The sequence below is a fragment of the Telmatherina bonti genome (genome assembly GCF_933228915.1).
Source record: "Telmatherina bonti genome assembly, chromosome: 10".
NCBI lineage: Eukaryota > Metazoa > Chordata > Actinopteri > Atheriniformes > Telmatherinidae > Telmatherina > Telmatherina bonti.
The window spans coordinates 7,247,743-7,262,960 of NC_136628.1; the positions used below are offsets into that span (position 1 = coordinate 7,247,743).

Consider the following 15,218-nt stretch of genomic DNA (forward strand, 5'->3'; position numbering starts at 1 on the left):
CAAACTGACTGGAAGAGAAGCGCCGCCTCCCTCCTCTCTTTTCCACCGTGTTTGCTGCTCGCTCCAGACACACAAGCGGCAGACACGGCAGGAGCGTTTTGGGCATCGGACACAAAAGTGGCAGTTTAGTGAACGTTTTGAGCGTTTTCGATGCTGAAAACGCGTTTGGTCTGAACATACCGTCAGTCACCACATGGACCCTGTTTTTTCAGGATGTGTCGGGAAGGTAAAGTGGCAGGTGGAGGAGGAAAACAAAAAAGCAACAAACAAAAGAGGAATGAAAGAAAGGAGCAGGATGAGGATAAAGCTAAAATAACTAAATTAGACAAGTTTTTTCCTTAGAGTTAGGCAACCCATGCTAAAGCTAGCTTCCTGCTGCCTGCTAAGTCCACAAACGAAGAAGCATCTTAGACCTGAGCAGCTCCTTAATGACTTTGTTGAAACCGAGGCCTATCAAGTGCGCTACTATTAAGCGAGTGCTGCTTCTCTTCATTGTAGAATTAGTTGGATTTAAATCTTGCATCCATGTAACCTCATATATTGAAGACGTGCGCACCTTCAGTCTGGGTTTACTTCTACTTTTTGCCTCCCTTAAAATAAATCTTCTCCTCAGAATAGTGCCTTCTTCATCTCATGTGATTTATTACACACCATCGTGTAGTTAAACCTGTTCCCTCTCTTAATGATTTAGGATAATTTGAACAAGACAAAATCAAACAAAGTGATCTTGAGAAGAATTTAATGAAGAAAAACAGTAAAGAAGAACAAGAACAAATCTAGTAATAATAAGGAAGTTTCTGCCAGAAAAAAAAAAAGTTTGCAGGGTTTAAATGTTGACATGTCGGCCGCTGTGTGTGCTCCTGAACGGCACGTTTTCAGGATGGGTGTGTGTCCATTCACCTGTCATGTACATGCTGATAATAAAAGTTATCTTTAGTGGTTGTGTGTGTGTAAGTCCAACTGTGTATGTGTGTAGTGTGCACAAGTGCGCTTGTGTTTAGGGTGGGGTGGGGGCCCCGGGGCCTATCACTATGACGTTACGCTCCTGGCAACCCACACACAATATTTTGATCTATCTGTTTATTTGGTATTCAGTTGTGGAAGCAGTATTCTCCAGATGATCTGGTTGAGGTTTGTTTGTTAAAAAGCACCAGCTGTAATCTCAGAGCCATCTGGTACCACTGACCAGTCAAACACCAAGCAGCACTGACACAAACGCCCAGCTCGGCTCCCTCTCATCCAACCAGGTTTCTGGGCTTTCTCAGCGCAGAAAACAGAAAATAATGCCGTCCCCCAACACATCTACACTTTCCCATCGAGCTGCCAGGTCTGTGAAGTCAGGTCACCAGATGTGTGAACAAATAGATCCCATCTCATCAGCTCTGCTCAACTACAACCGGGCAGCAGAGCCAACTAGGTTGTAATAGGAAACAGCTAAAGGTGCGAGCCGATCAGTCAGAGCTGGAGGAGTTGAGTGTATGCAATCTAAAGTCCTTGTAGCCTGTTTTTCAATAACAGACATGCTTAAAGTGGTGAAGGGTTCCATGAGTTAGTTGAAGGAGGAGTACTGACGGAGCATACACATTAATCCCATTTCATTCTGAGGAAACTCTTTCAGCCAAAGCTGATCTCCATAAACAGACAGAAAAATGATTCTGCAGAAAGTTTGTGCAAACTCCACCGAAGTGTTTTATACTTTGTGAAAAGGTTTGTGAATGTTTTCCCTGCTGTTTGAGATCTGGTGTCCAAGAAAGTTGCATTTGCATTTTGCTTCCCGACTAAAAACCTTCATCATCATTCAGCTGAGATTGCATCTGTTTTCTTGTTTGTTTACACAACCGGATTTCTATTTATCTTTGCAAATCCGAAGCTATAATGCAAAAGGTACTCACCCATAACTATGACAGATGAGAAAAATGCTTGAAAAACAAACAGGCCAGCCTTTACTTCTCTCAGTTATATTTCCATTTATTTTTCAAGGTTTGACTGTCATGAAACTGCAGAGCGTTTGTGCTGCAGACTGTATCATAACATGCGTGTTTTTACTTCATTTCATTACATTTCCTTAATCTGATGGGAACGTGTTAGACTTATTTACCTCAGGGGACACATAACAAAGTGAAATATATGACAAATGAGCTGTAGAAATGGCTGATTTACTCTCCGACTGAATCACCCAAGTGATCTGATTTCATTTGTAGATGCGGACTGAGACAACTCTTCCCCCATGAGACGGGAAGCTTGGAAGTAATTTCCTTTGTATGTAGACAGAAGCTGATGAAACACAAAGCCCAGAACATTTTGAGTGTGTTTGAGAAAATCCAGCAGATAAAGGTGGGCTGACTCGCTCGGGGAGACTGGACCAACCAACACGTGTTTCCACAGGTTTGCATGTCTTTTCATGCTTATTTTAGGTGGCATTCATTGCCACATGAATGGAAATGCAAACGACATGGTTTGCAGCAGAACAGAAGAGTGAAATCAGTGAAATTCGCGTTGGCAAGACAAAGTGCAGCAAATGTGCTGTTTAGAGCCATGCTAACATTTTTCTGTGAGGTGAAAGGCAGCTCTGTAACCCGTCTGAGAGGTGATGGGAATGAGGGGCGTGATGGCGATCGATAGGGAAATCCTCTGAGCAGGCTCATTAGAGATGCTGCGAGGACGCTCCAACTGTCTCCAAACCCTCTCAACCATTCCTCCTGACCTTTGACTTGAAGAGACATTTATGCACTTGTCTTTCTCGCGTGCCTGCCCTTCTCATGTCATCCTCTGGATGTATGTCCTCAGCAGGGAATCAGCAGACTGCTGCTATCTTCTGGCTTTGTATGTAAAGCTTTGTGAACATTTAAGTGGTTTACTTCTGAACTGAACAAGATCTTTTTTTCCCTTTTGAATCGGTGGAAATGCTTTTTACGAGTTGAAACAGTGGCGGAAGGCGGTCCAACTTATCACCTGTTGTACCTGAAAGATGTTAGGAAGGCATTTGTTATGATGTTTTGCTCCTAAAGCATTTACCTGTCAGTGTTTTTGCAACAGGGAGTCCTACCCTCTGGCTCTTTATTTCTTCTGTATGTTTCTTGAATGCATAAATAAGTTTTGCATGTTTTTGAAGCTGAGTTCAGCTTTTATTTTGCTGTTGACATATTTTTAGGTGTGAAATAGTTTCACATATGTCTTAATTAATTTACTTCAAACAAAAACGTGCATAAACACAAAGTTTCCTTTGAGTGGGAACCCACTTACTGATTGGCCACAAGCCCACAACCTCACGGAGCAGATGTTTCTCATAATGGGGACGCAACGAGAAGAGAATTCAATTCCATTTGGCCTGAGGTCTAATAGGACATCAAGTGGGAAAAGGAGGCGATAGAGTTTCACAATGGAGGTCCATCTGTGTCCGTCCTTCCTTTCAAACCCACCTATGCAGTGATGTTAGACGGAAATGAGACAAGCACCCCCCCTCGCTAATGCATCAGAGGCTGTTATCACCTTCCAGAATGCTACCATGAGGCCTCGGGGATGAAAGCAAGGGCCACGGATTTGTTTTGCCTTATTGCATTCAGTGCATGTTCAGTCTTTGGATAGTTTCATTGCATTTGAAAAGGATTAGGAGGCTCATGGGATGTAGGCGGGTGACCTTCAAGCTTCACCTGAAGGTATTGCTTTCAGTGGGTTAACGGCCCCCAGTTGTTTGCCAAATGCAAAATCATCATCGCTCAATGCATTTATGAAATGTTCTCTCCATAATCATCATGTAATGTTTAGACCAACCTCAACTGAACCAACTGAAGCCCGTTTCCACCAGAGAGTCCAGTTTGGGACAGTATGGGTTGGGACCCTCCCATTGGGGTTTGGTAGGGTTAAGATTTTATCATAATAAGGAAACTCGACTAATTTTTTTTTTTTTTTTTTTTGAAGAGCAGATTTACTAAAAACAATTTTAAGTGACAAATATATGACAATACAGATCTTTGCAAAAATGGTGTAGATGAAATGTGATCTATGGTCCAGTTAGTTCTTGTTTTATATTTCATCTTCATCTGTTTCATTTCAGTCTTGTTATTTCATATTCCTCAGCAGAAGAAGGTCCTGATTCTTAATTTCCCCATTTAAAATCCAGAAAAACTTTAACCAATGCACTAATAAGGATTTCAGTGCCTTGGATGATCCCTAAGTGCAGCTGTTTTCCAGTTGTTTCCAGTTCCTGTTGTTTGGTCAGATCCACTTCTTACACATAAAGTCACACAATCATAGCAGCCAGTCAAACTTTAGGCTTTAAAACAACAGCTTACAAACTAAAAGGCGCGTTATTTTGTTATCCTCGTCTTTTCTTCTGTTCCTGGAGCTGAGAAACAGAACTGCTGCTGTTCACTGCAGTTAACCAGCTGCTTTAAGAAACTGTAAAAAGTTAAATACTTTTATGAGTGTTTATTTGGTGTGTTGGGTGACTTAAACACTTGTTATCACTAAATGAGGTGAAGCTTCTTAAAATGACTGAAATAAGTTCAGTTTGAAACATTCCTGAGAACTGTGTTCATTAGAAACAACAGGAACTTCAGATGAAATTGTTTTTCAGTGCTGTTTTCATGCAGATACCTGATTTACCAACATTTCATTCCTAAAACATGAGAAAAATGTATTTTTTTTCTTGGTTTTTATGCTGTTTTCTGATTCACGGAGTGAAAAAAGAGACATCCAAAATGTCTGACTGTAAAATCCATCGACTCCGAGTCACTAAAATAAAACCAGATATGAACGTGATCAACACTTCAGATTGTAATGCTTCACACGATTATGGACATTAAGGCAGCTTTCAATGTTAAACGTTTTGCTAATCAGTCATGTAAACATGAGGTTTTATGTGTGCAGAGAACATTTATAAACCAGCTGCACGTTGCATGTTATACCACATAAATGACCAAAACCAAACAGAAAGCTGAAATAATGAAATTTAGCAGAAATAATTTATCTGTTGCCGTTGTCAGTCTTTCAAGTGGCTGTAGAGGAATTCTGGTCCAGTCCTGCTGTTCATGTTTACTGGTTGGTTTACTGATTGTGATGGTATCGCATGAACTCCTTGGTTCTTTTCTTCTTCAGTCATTCTGTCGTAGATGTGCTGCAGTGTTTGGGATCTTTGTCTGGAAATACTGTCTAATATAGAAAAGTATCCCCGGGATAGTTTGGTATCCAGAGGAGTTCTTGGTCCACTTAATGACTGCTTGATGACCTGATCCTGTAGCGGCAGTAAAAGCCCAGATCATTAACCTCCACCACCATGCTGACTTGAAGCGTTTGGATTTCTCTTATCGAGCCAAACATGTCCACGTCGGTCTGGTTTGACCAACCAACGGCGTGCTGCCATGTTGTTTTTGGAAAGAAATAGCTTTATTGTGTCATATTTGTTTAGTGTTTTTGACTCAAGAGCAAGAACAAGAGAAATGTTTTCACTCCTTGGAGAAAAAGTAACAAGCTTTGGTCACGGCCGAGTTGGTCGCAAATCTGAGATAAAAAAAAAAAGCCAAATTGCCTAAAAGAGCGGGAAAAACGACAGGATCAACTTCATGATTTTAACTATCAAGGTGTGTTTGTTTACAAAATATTTGTCCTGTTTTTATAATAGCAAAGTGTGACAGTTTAATACGCACTCATCCCACCATTAGCTGTGGAAATCCGTGTTTTCTCAGCTGATGTCAGCAGGCTGTTTCTTCATCCTCTCTTTTAGGAGAGATGAGCAGCAAACTTTGAAAGCTAAATTAGCCTCTGTAACAGCAGCAGACCAGAATCAACTGTATCACGTGCCAGGTTCGTCCGGAGCTTTTAGAGACCGCAGACTCTCTTTAAAGGCGCTAGCTCGAGGCCACCTCGCTGGTAGCTGAAGAAATGGTGGACAAGATCATGTGATCACTTTTAGAAAAGACCCAGCAGGTCTGGAGGTTTAAGGTTTGTCAAAACTCGAGACAGCCGCTGCCTTGAGACACAGCAAGATGGAGACAGAAGTGATGCTAATGCTAATATCTATTTACTGTTCAAACACTGCAGTGAAATCATAGAGACCAGAGGAGGGGGAATATTGACGTTGGCAGGCAGGCCGGGTGTTTCCGTATGCGGGAGATAGACGTTCTATCCTTTCCTGAGGCAGGGATTAGTCGTAGAGTCTCACAGTTTTCTGAAAGTGTTTGGTGACTTGTCGAATATTCAGCAGTGGTGGAGATTGGTGGAGAGGCTCTAGATTCGGACCCCGGAGCGAGAAAGAGACCGGAGGAAAGTTTGCACTTTGCTGTGCATATTTGTCTCTTCATCAAGACGAGAGCGGCTCCACTCAAACATGCACACACACAAAAGACACACACATTCCTGTGCAGTAGAGAGCTCCAGGTCAATAAGGACCAGACAGTCTCTAAGTAGCATCATTACGGTTTCTCCAGCCTCCTCCGTCGCTACGACTGCTCATTTCCAAGTGTGGGATGTTTCTCTACGACGGTCGCTTCATCTTTTGTTGCTCCCACTATTTGCCATTTGGTTTACGGAGCCCCCACACACACACACACACATTTGTGGATTCCTTTCTTTTATTATGGGAATTCCAGGCACATGCGAGTGAAGTAGCGTGGCACTCCATATGCACCTCCCCCTCTTGTGCCGGTAACCCCCTCATTCTCATGAAGCTAAAGCAACTGGAGGGGGAGTGGGGGGTGAGACGAGGGGGAGGAGGAGGAGGAGGAGAGAAGCATAGCTAGGCTAATTCATCAATAACCTTTACCTAATCCCTCTCTTTCCCCTTCTCTCTCTCGCTCTCTCTCGCTCTCTCTGCCTAAAGGCATTCAAGCAATACATCCATCCCCCACCTCCCTCCCTCTCCCTCTCCCTCTCTCTCTCTCTCACAAAACCCTCACACACACACACACTCACATAAGAGTCTGCCTGAACACGCTCAGAGACGGAGGATGAATCGAGTTGGAGAGTGTTGTTTTCTTTCGCCTCCGTGTGTGTGTCAGCGTGTGTGAGTGGTGGAAGCCGAGTCCTCTCTGGACTGTGTTTGCCTCGACTATCACCCGGAGCTGGAGCGGTGATTACAGACCGGAGACTAGGTGTGGCAAGATGGGGCGGCGTCAGGGGCTTTGTCTATAGTTCTCGTACAGCCCACCAACCGGGAGGAGGCTCTGCCTGTCTATCAGAGTGTGTCCTGGAGCCATGCACAGTCTGGGACTGAAAGAGCCGCTGTGTGGGGCTGAACTACTCCTAAACCAATACCTAAGCCACAAGGCGTTGGAAAAGCACAAGTTCTAGGTGGAGCCTCCACCGTCACCGACGAGGACAAGTGGAGAACTGGGAGCAGTTTTCATTCATTCATCCTACTTTTACAACAGGAGGTTTTCTGGGCAGAGGACGCATTCTGTGGATTGCCTGCAAGTCACAATCTTTTTGGGAAGGCTTTGCTTGAGGAGGGATTCTAAAGGACAGCTTTGAATTCTGTTTGTTTGTTTTTTTCCCCCCCCCAGATTTAAAGGATGAGAGTTCAATGATAAAACCACTTGGAATATGGGATTTTTAATCTATGATTTGGACCACAGGGACAGGCAACTATGTGTTTGTGCTCAACTCTGGCTGATTCTGATAAGTATGTCACATTCATTGTCTTACTTTCCTGTTGGTGCTCTTTATTTCAACAAGTAGCATGCTGGGTAACAAGGTCAACAAAACAAGCGGCGGTTTATCTCTTTTTGTTCAGGGGGATAAAGTTGTGTGTGTAAATAGTGAAGTAAAACTGGCACACTGATTGAAAGTGTTCTGTGACGTGATGTGGATGTTATTAACACAAACATGCGTGGGCTTTGGATGCACGGCAGCAGCAGGTTATTATCTGATTAGGGTGTGATGACCTCTCCCCTTTTGCCCCCGACAGCTGACTAAACAGAACAGAGCTGTCTCTCCTCCTGTATCTCAGCTTTTCTCTTGTTCCGCTGACTGTACCCTCGATTTTTAAGCTTCGTTTTTGAGTTTAATTTTTTCTTTTTCTTGTCTTTCTTCACAGCTCTTGCAGGTAAAATCACTCCAACCAGCTCAGATACCCTCTTCAGTTCCTCAGCAATGACAGCCAGCCCTTCACCACCCACTGTGTATCTGCCTGCCAGTTTTAAAATGTCCAATGCACAGCTGGCTTTCTTTTTGCGGGAGGCTCAGATCACAGGAGAAACAGTTGGCGGCGGCAGTAAGAGCAGCAGCTCCGGCACCGGAAACCCGCTGCAGCGCTCTGAGAGTTTTGTGGTTTTCCAGACAAAAGACCTCCCAGCCATCAACATAAGCTTTGGGCCGTTTGCCCAGGACCAGGCCCTGTCCAAGGAGCTGCTCCAGCCAGCCAGCCCTCTGGATATTCCCGGCCAGCTGACAGTCAGCTGGAAGGTGCGGGCCTTCATTGTCCAGGCGAGGGTCTTCTCTAACAACCCCACTGTCCAGGTGTTCTTCTATATCGCCGGCCGTGACTGGGATGACTTCAAAGCTCAGGACAACCTGCCATGCATCCGCCTGCATGCTTTCCGAGATGTCCGGGAAATCAAGACATCCTGTCGCCTGAAAGGCAACATGGCACAGTGCTTGGCCCAGCTGCAGCTGCCTCCATCCTGGTTCAACACCAACGTGGCCCCGCTGGGCAGGAGGAAAGGCTCCGGTGATGGGCTCCTCGATGGGCTAACCAGTGAAACGCTCCAGGCTGAGCTCTACTACACGCTGCACGAGCCTAATCTGGAAGGCGAGTGCAGTGAGGGCTCAGGTCACAGAGGTGGTGGGTCCAGGGGAGAACCTCTGTCACAGCACCCCCTGCTGCGCATCGGAAGTATCAGCCTCTACCAGGCCAGTCAGGAGCAGGTGCTGGTGGACAAGCAGCTGGACAAAAACATGTTCCTCAGGCTGCCGGAGAAGCCGCTGAAGCCTGGAGAGACGCTGAGAATCCTGCTCTACCTGATGCCCAACTCCACTGTGGAACAATTCACACTCAAGTAAGTCTGCTTTTGTTTGTATGCTGCGGCTCTGATTGCCTTAAATTCACTGTTTCCATCCTAAATATTACAGTAAGGAAACATTTACAGGATTATTACATCAAGAACTCATTAAGTCAATTTTCATGTTTCCATGCAACCACACGCAGGAATTATTGATGAATGCGATTTTACGCCAGTAGATATCAGACAATGTTAATAATATCAATCCTGTCATAAAAAAGGGCGCCTTACATCCAGTTTTATATCTATTATACACATAATAACCTCCAGTTTGTCCAAGGTTCATGTTTAAAGCATTAATAATTCAGATCTATAAACAGCATGACTGACTCTTGTGATTTAGGTCCAAAAAGCCTTGGATCAACACAACACAGCGAAAGTTTTATCCATTATAGTTTCAATATCTAGGCCTCATTTACATAAAGGCTTTTACGTAACCTCCAGGTTAATTAAGGCATTTTATAAGAGTGTAAGATCACAGTGAGCGTGTGTGTGGCCAACGCTATGGACTTCCAGTCCACGCAATATTCTCTGTTTAAGGATTTAAGCACGACTTTTATCATCATCCACATTCATTACGGGTCTAAAGAGACAGCTGAGCTTGTAATCACGCATTTCATCCTTCTCATTTGCTTCCCCTTCACTGAACCAAGTCATGCGCCTGCAGTAATTAAAAGTCAGGTGAGATAAAGAGGAGAAGACGGGGTTAAAGTGCAGCAGCTCGTCATTTGAAATGGTGGCTTCATGGCCACAAGTCCTGCCTTTTCTTTTGTATGGACGCTTCTGTTTCTGAGAATGGTTCGTGTTTAAAGGTCAAGTGGTGGTTAAGGATTGCATACTGTAATGTTCTGCTGCACTACAGGGTACAAAGTGGCTCAGCAGCATCTGCAACGATATGAGTTCTTATCATCTTTCACAGAAAGTGATGAAGACACTCTGACACTGGTGAAGGTGGATGTCTTTGTCACATGTTTTCCAGGGAAAGTTCCATTTAATCACATTTACATTTAACTGCATAAATACCATCTTTTTATTCCAATCTCTTCATTTTCTCACCATCTACAGTTGTGCTCATATGTATTCATCCCCTTTCGTTACAGAAAAGGCTAAATTTACAACTCAAATAACGGGAGACTTAAAAAAATGAACAATAACTAAAAATATAATTTAGTCATATAAGACACTGTTTTCTCATTTAATTGAGTTGAAGAAAGAAAAAAAATCAAACAAACAAACAAATTGGTTCTGGACAAATTAGAGCACTTTTCTGTTGAACAGTGGGACAAAATACCTGTCAACAGGTGCAGAAGTCTGACTGAGAGGAACAGAAAACACCTGACTGGAGCGGAAACATTAAAGGATTCTTCAACTAAATATTACTTTATGAGTGATGGAATGTCATGTATTACGTATTATGTATTACTTTAGTCAATTTCAGCTTATTTTACAGGCAGCTGTTTTTTTTATCCTTCCTTCCTACGAAAGGGTATGAATAAAAATGCAAAATGACTGTTTTCTGGGTAAATCTGGGTATCAGTTTGATAAAAGGCTTACACTCGTTGAGCATGTCATCAGGTCCGCCTGGCTTGTACTGGATCAGACCCCCGTTTTACTGCAGAGCTGCCTTAATTCTTGGTTGCAAAGATTCAACAAGGTGTTGTGTGTGTTCACAGACGTTATTCTGGTTGGAAGTTGTGTTTCAGTGATTCTGATGCTCAGTTTGAACTTCAGCAAATCGTCTTCATCATGTCTGCATGACGTCTGGATGTGTTGAGAAGCTGCCATGTGATTGGCTGATTAGATATTTGTCTTAACAGGAGGTTGACCAGCTGGAGATGATAAAGAGACTAGATGATCAGGACTATAGTAACTTTTTGAAACATGCTAGACGTTGTCATGATGTATATTTTTACCAGATTTCAGCCTCTATCTGTTAGTAAATTAATAAAATGCACAATAACATGCAGTTATAGATCTAATAAATTTAGTTTTTTTAATGAAGTTTTAGCTGCAGAGATAAATGAAGGGATTAACTGCTAACAATGCAGATGTCCAATAAGATTCTGAAAAATGGGCATCCGTAAGTTGTTACATATTTTCTGTTTCTACCATTTCTTGCAGAGCTCTTCATCACCTTGCATAATAACTTGAGCTTTATTGTTGCCTCCTTATTTCAGGTTTCAGACTTTTATTTCCTCAGAGCAGTTAGCTCATTTTGTTTGACAGAGGCACTTTGTCTCTGAGAAACCGTAAAAACTGTTTTAGTAAATATGTTTTTGTCAGAGTTAAATGTCTTTGTTTTGACTCGTTGCCTGTGGAAACGGTGCAGATGGCGGCTCAGCTCGGCCCTCTGTTCATGCATGTCTACGCAGTATTTAAGCCTGGAGAATAAAGGTTGTTTGGACCTGACAGAGCTTTTAAAAATGCAGGTTTTTCTCAGCTTGGAGAAGCAAAAGCATCAGGAATAAAGAAACAGCAGGCCACTTTTTTTTCTCAAATAACACAGAAATAATGATGTTGATGATGAAACACACTGTAAATAATATTGTTGAACCCTCTTTCAGGCCTTAAGTCAGAGATTAGCTGGAAATGAATGAAGCTTCCTTTACTAATATAATAGGAGCTCAGCGGTTGTGGAACTTCACCCTGCAGATATGAATTACTGGGAGTCAGACGTAGTATTAGTTTAATCAGTCAAACACATCAGAAACATGTGTTCAGGTCTTATTTCCAACTCGAACAGTTTTACAGGCTGGTTGATGCAGCAGCATCTGTTGAAGTGATCCTTTAATAACAAGCTTTATGCAGAACTGGGTCATTTTATGAAGATGATGGATATGAATTTGTCTTGCAAACGCTGATGTACACAGTCTGGATAATGTTGAGAAGGCCAAGCTGTTTGAGGGGGACCTTTCTCACAGCTGCACCACTAAACATGCAGCAGAGAAGTTGTTGCTGATGTTGCGGAGGGAGAACGGAGGGACGTTCTGAAAGCGAAGCTGCAGCAGACTAAGTTAAAGCTGGGGTAGGTAATCCTGCTCAGAGACATTTTTTTACTCTGGGTGAAGTGGTTCCTCGTCCTGATAGTAGTCTGTACCTTTTGTAATCATGAACAATAAGAAATAAAGTTAGACCCCTCAGCTTACTTTAAATCTTCAAAAACTGACCAATCAAAACGTTCGAGGCCGAACTGAAGTTGTTCATTTCTGAGATTTCTAAAATGCAGGAAGGATTTCCCGACCCGGCTCGGTTTCCTCCCACTAAACAGCCGAGAAAGAGAAAATTGTTGGTGGAAAAGCAAACCTCCGCCAAGGCCTTTAAAAAATTCCTGGATCCAAACGGTGATCCGGATCGCCACCAAAATTCAATTCAATTCAATTCAATTCAACTTTATTTATATAGCGTCAAATCACGGCAATGCCATCTCAAGACGCTTTACAGACAGAGGGGAAAACATAATGAAGGCCAATTCATAACAGCCTATATAAGGAAACCAACAGATTGAGTTGCGTCCAACTCAATCTCCCATCCTGAGCAAGCACACTGGCGACAGTGGGAAGGAAAAAACTCCCTTTTAACAGGACGGAAACCTCCGGCAACAGGAAGGAAACCTCCGGCTCCAAATTAAACAAGTTCTTCCTTTTCATATTTCCAACAGCTCCTGAAGATTTTGAGGTATCTTGAACATAAACAGATAAATGCCAATTAAAACATAACCTCTTTGGCGCCGGCAAAAAAGAAGCCTTGGATCAAGGAGGCGGAGCAAAACCAGAGGGGGAGGAGCCAAGACAGGGCGCCACTTACACATCTTGCCAGCTCCCCAACATTACCTACCTCAGCTTTAAATATCATGATGAAGCTGAATCTGTTGTTTGGAGATATGTTGGTTTATGAGGACATTTGTGGACCAAACATTTATTTTCTGGTATGTTGAGCTAAAGACGTCTCAGGTTGCAGTTTGTTTCATCATATTCGCTGCAAACAACCACAAATGTCTAAAACTAAGACTCCTCCACATCAGCAGGCTAAGCTAAAAATGTTGCAGGACGCTTGAGTCACATGTAGAAGTGTTAGCTGGAGGTCCTGTCTGTGACAAAAAGAAATGTGCACGAGGTGGATGGAGGTGACCAACAGCATTATAATCCATCCAGCCAAAGGTTCCGATAAGTTCTGTGAGGAAAGACAGAATTTAATTAAGACGCTGTGGACACTGAAATGTGCTTTACGATGTACAATTTCCATATAACAGACCATTCTTAGCCAACCCACTGCAGAAATTCTCATCTAAACCAGTAGAAAACGTGGAATTCCCAGTTATCAGTCCTTCCAGGAATGTCTGATTGCCATGGCAACTGTTACCAATGTTAAATGATTAACATTACATCATCAAATTTACTTCTGTTTTCAGATTATTAATGTGCAGATGTGTGTGGGACAAACACACAGCTGCCATCTGAAATCACTGGGTCTTTGCTAGAGGGGGCTACATGTCACCCCTCCTTTCTCCAACCTGCCTTACCTGTCTAAGAAAAGCACCAGAACTGGGAAATACTTTCCTAGAGCTGACCAAGGCAATGCTCAACTGTTTTGTAACAGAAGTTGTCAGTTCCCAAATATCTTTCCATTGAAAAACACCATTAGAATAAAAAATAAAGAAAGAAAGATAGAAAAAACACCAAATGGAAAATTGGTGAGTTTTTCAGATGCACCATCCAGCATGGATGAAATGAAACACATCTGCAGGCCTCTCCTTCCTCTCTGCCGTGCTTCAGCTCCGACACTACAGCTCCTCTCTGCAGATGAGTCTTTTGTGTGTATAAAATCTGGCGTTTAGGGAAGTGGATTCAGTTGTTACGGTGGAATATCACCTGGAAACGATCTTTGCTCTTTTTCGGAAGCAGAGTAGGAGCTAACACCGCGGTATCACACAGACGAAGGAAAACTCCCTTTCCAGAACCCTCTGAGTACGTCCTGCTGAGAACACATGCAAACCGCTGAAGCATTACGTGGAGCAAAGTGATTTTCATCCAAGCTTTACAACATTCTCCTTTAACATTTTCCTTTTATCTACGTGTTTGAAGGCTAATTTCTGAGTAGCTGAAGAGTTGCGGCAACTTTAGTGATACTCGCCTGTTTTCATGGAATCAGCTGGGTCCCGAGGATAGCTTCCATCTGATATTTATTATTCAGGGCTTTGGGGTTGCTTTGAGTGTGTACAGTTTTTAAACATACATGTTTTCAAGTTCTACTTGCAGCCGCACTTGAATGAGGCATTTAATCATCAAAGTGGCAACTCTCAGGAATCCCAAGCATTCTGTAAAATCTGCAAACTTCCATAAAACTGGCTCTGTCTGACAGACCCGAGGCGTTGAAGGCTGCTCTGCCGGACTGGGGTAACAAAATAGGTCCCTGACTCTTGGAATCTTTCATTCATGCCCTGGTGTGGCAAAGCGAAAGCAGTACTTGTAAAACAAGGGGAAGACTGCTGTAACCCCTGCCTCCTGAAACATTTAGCTGACCCTGTAAGCATCCATGCACGGCTGCAGCTCTCAGACAGGCTGCCTCTCCGAGCCTTAGAGGTGGAAACAAAGAATAAAACACAAGAGTTAAGAAGAAGCTGCAGCTGGAAGAAGAAAGCCCAGTTTGAGCCTCCTGAGTGACTGGTCTCAGAACGCTGTGAATTCATTGGTTCTGGAGGCCAACTGTGTGTTGAGGAAGGTTATTAAAGATTCAATAAGGAGTTTCTTTAAAGATAAATCAGATGGTGTCTTCTTCCTCCTCTGACTTTCAATTTTATCCCTTTTATTTGTCTGACTTTTAAGATGTCTGACTTGTTTTTGCGGATGTTGGCATGCAGGCAGAAGCAGGACAGCCGACGTGGCCACTGGTGGAATCTGCACTTGTTTTGCTGTCATGAATGTATACGTGTGTCGACACAAGTGTGCATTTATACGCTGGGGAAAAGAATAGTTAATAACAAAGACAATGCAGTAAGACGTGCAGCTCTGACGCTCGCGTACATGTGTGGTGTATTGTGGTGCAGACCAGATCTTTCCTTCATGGTCAATTCAAGGACATAAGTTTGGTTGTTTTATGAGTGGAGACATAAACGTTGGCCACAGAAGTTCCTGGAAAATATTATATTTGCATTTAATAGAAGGTGTAAAGATCAAACATTTCTGATCAGAAAGAAAAGTGTTTTTGTTGTTTTCAGCGTTATTG

General features: G+C 43.0%; 1 protein-coding gene across 1 annotated transcript in view; it reads left to right on the top strand.

Annotated features, from left to right (window-relative positions):
• Positions 1 to 7,490: 7,490 nt before the first annotated feature.
• tmem132e (transmembrane protein 132E) overlaps positions 7,491 to 15,218 on the top strand; it is a gene marked incomplete at its 3' end in the record, with an annotated part of 191,656 nt that continues 183,928 nt past the window's right edge. The window contains exons 1-2 of the mRNA XM_079247143.1: positions 7,491 to 7,618; positions 8,033 to 8,993. Of these exons, the coding sequence (XP_079103269.1) occupies positions 7,540 to 7,618; positions 8,033 to 8,993 (1,040 nt within the window). The 5' untranslated portion in view covers positions 7,491 to 7,539. The remainder of the gene's footprint in view (positions 7,619 to 8,032; positions 8,994 to 15,218) is intronic.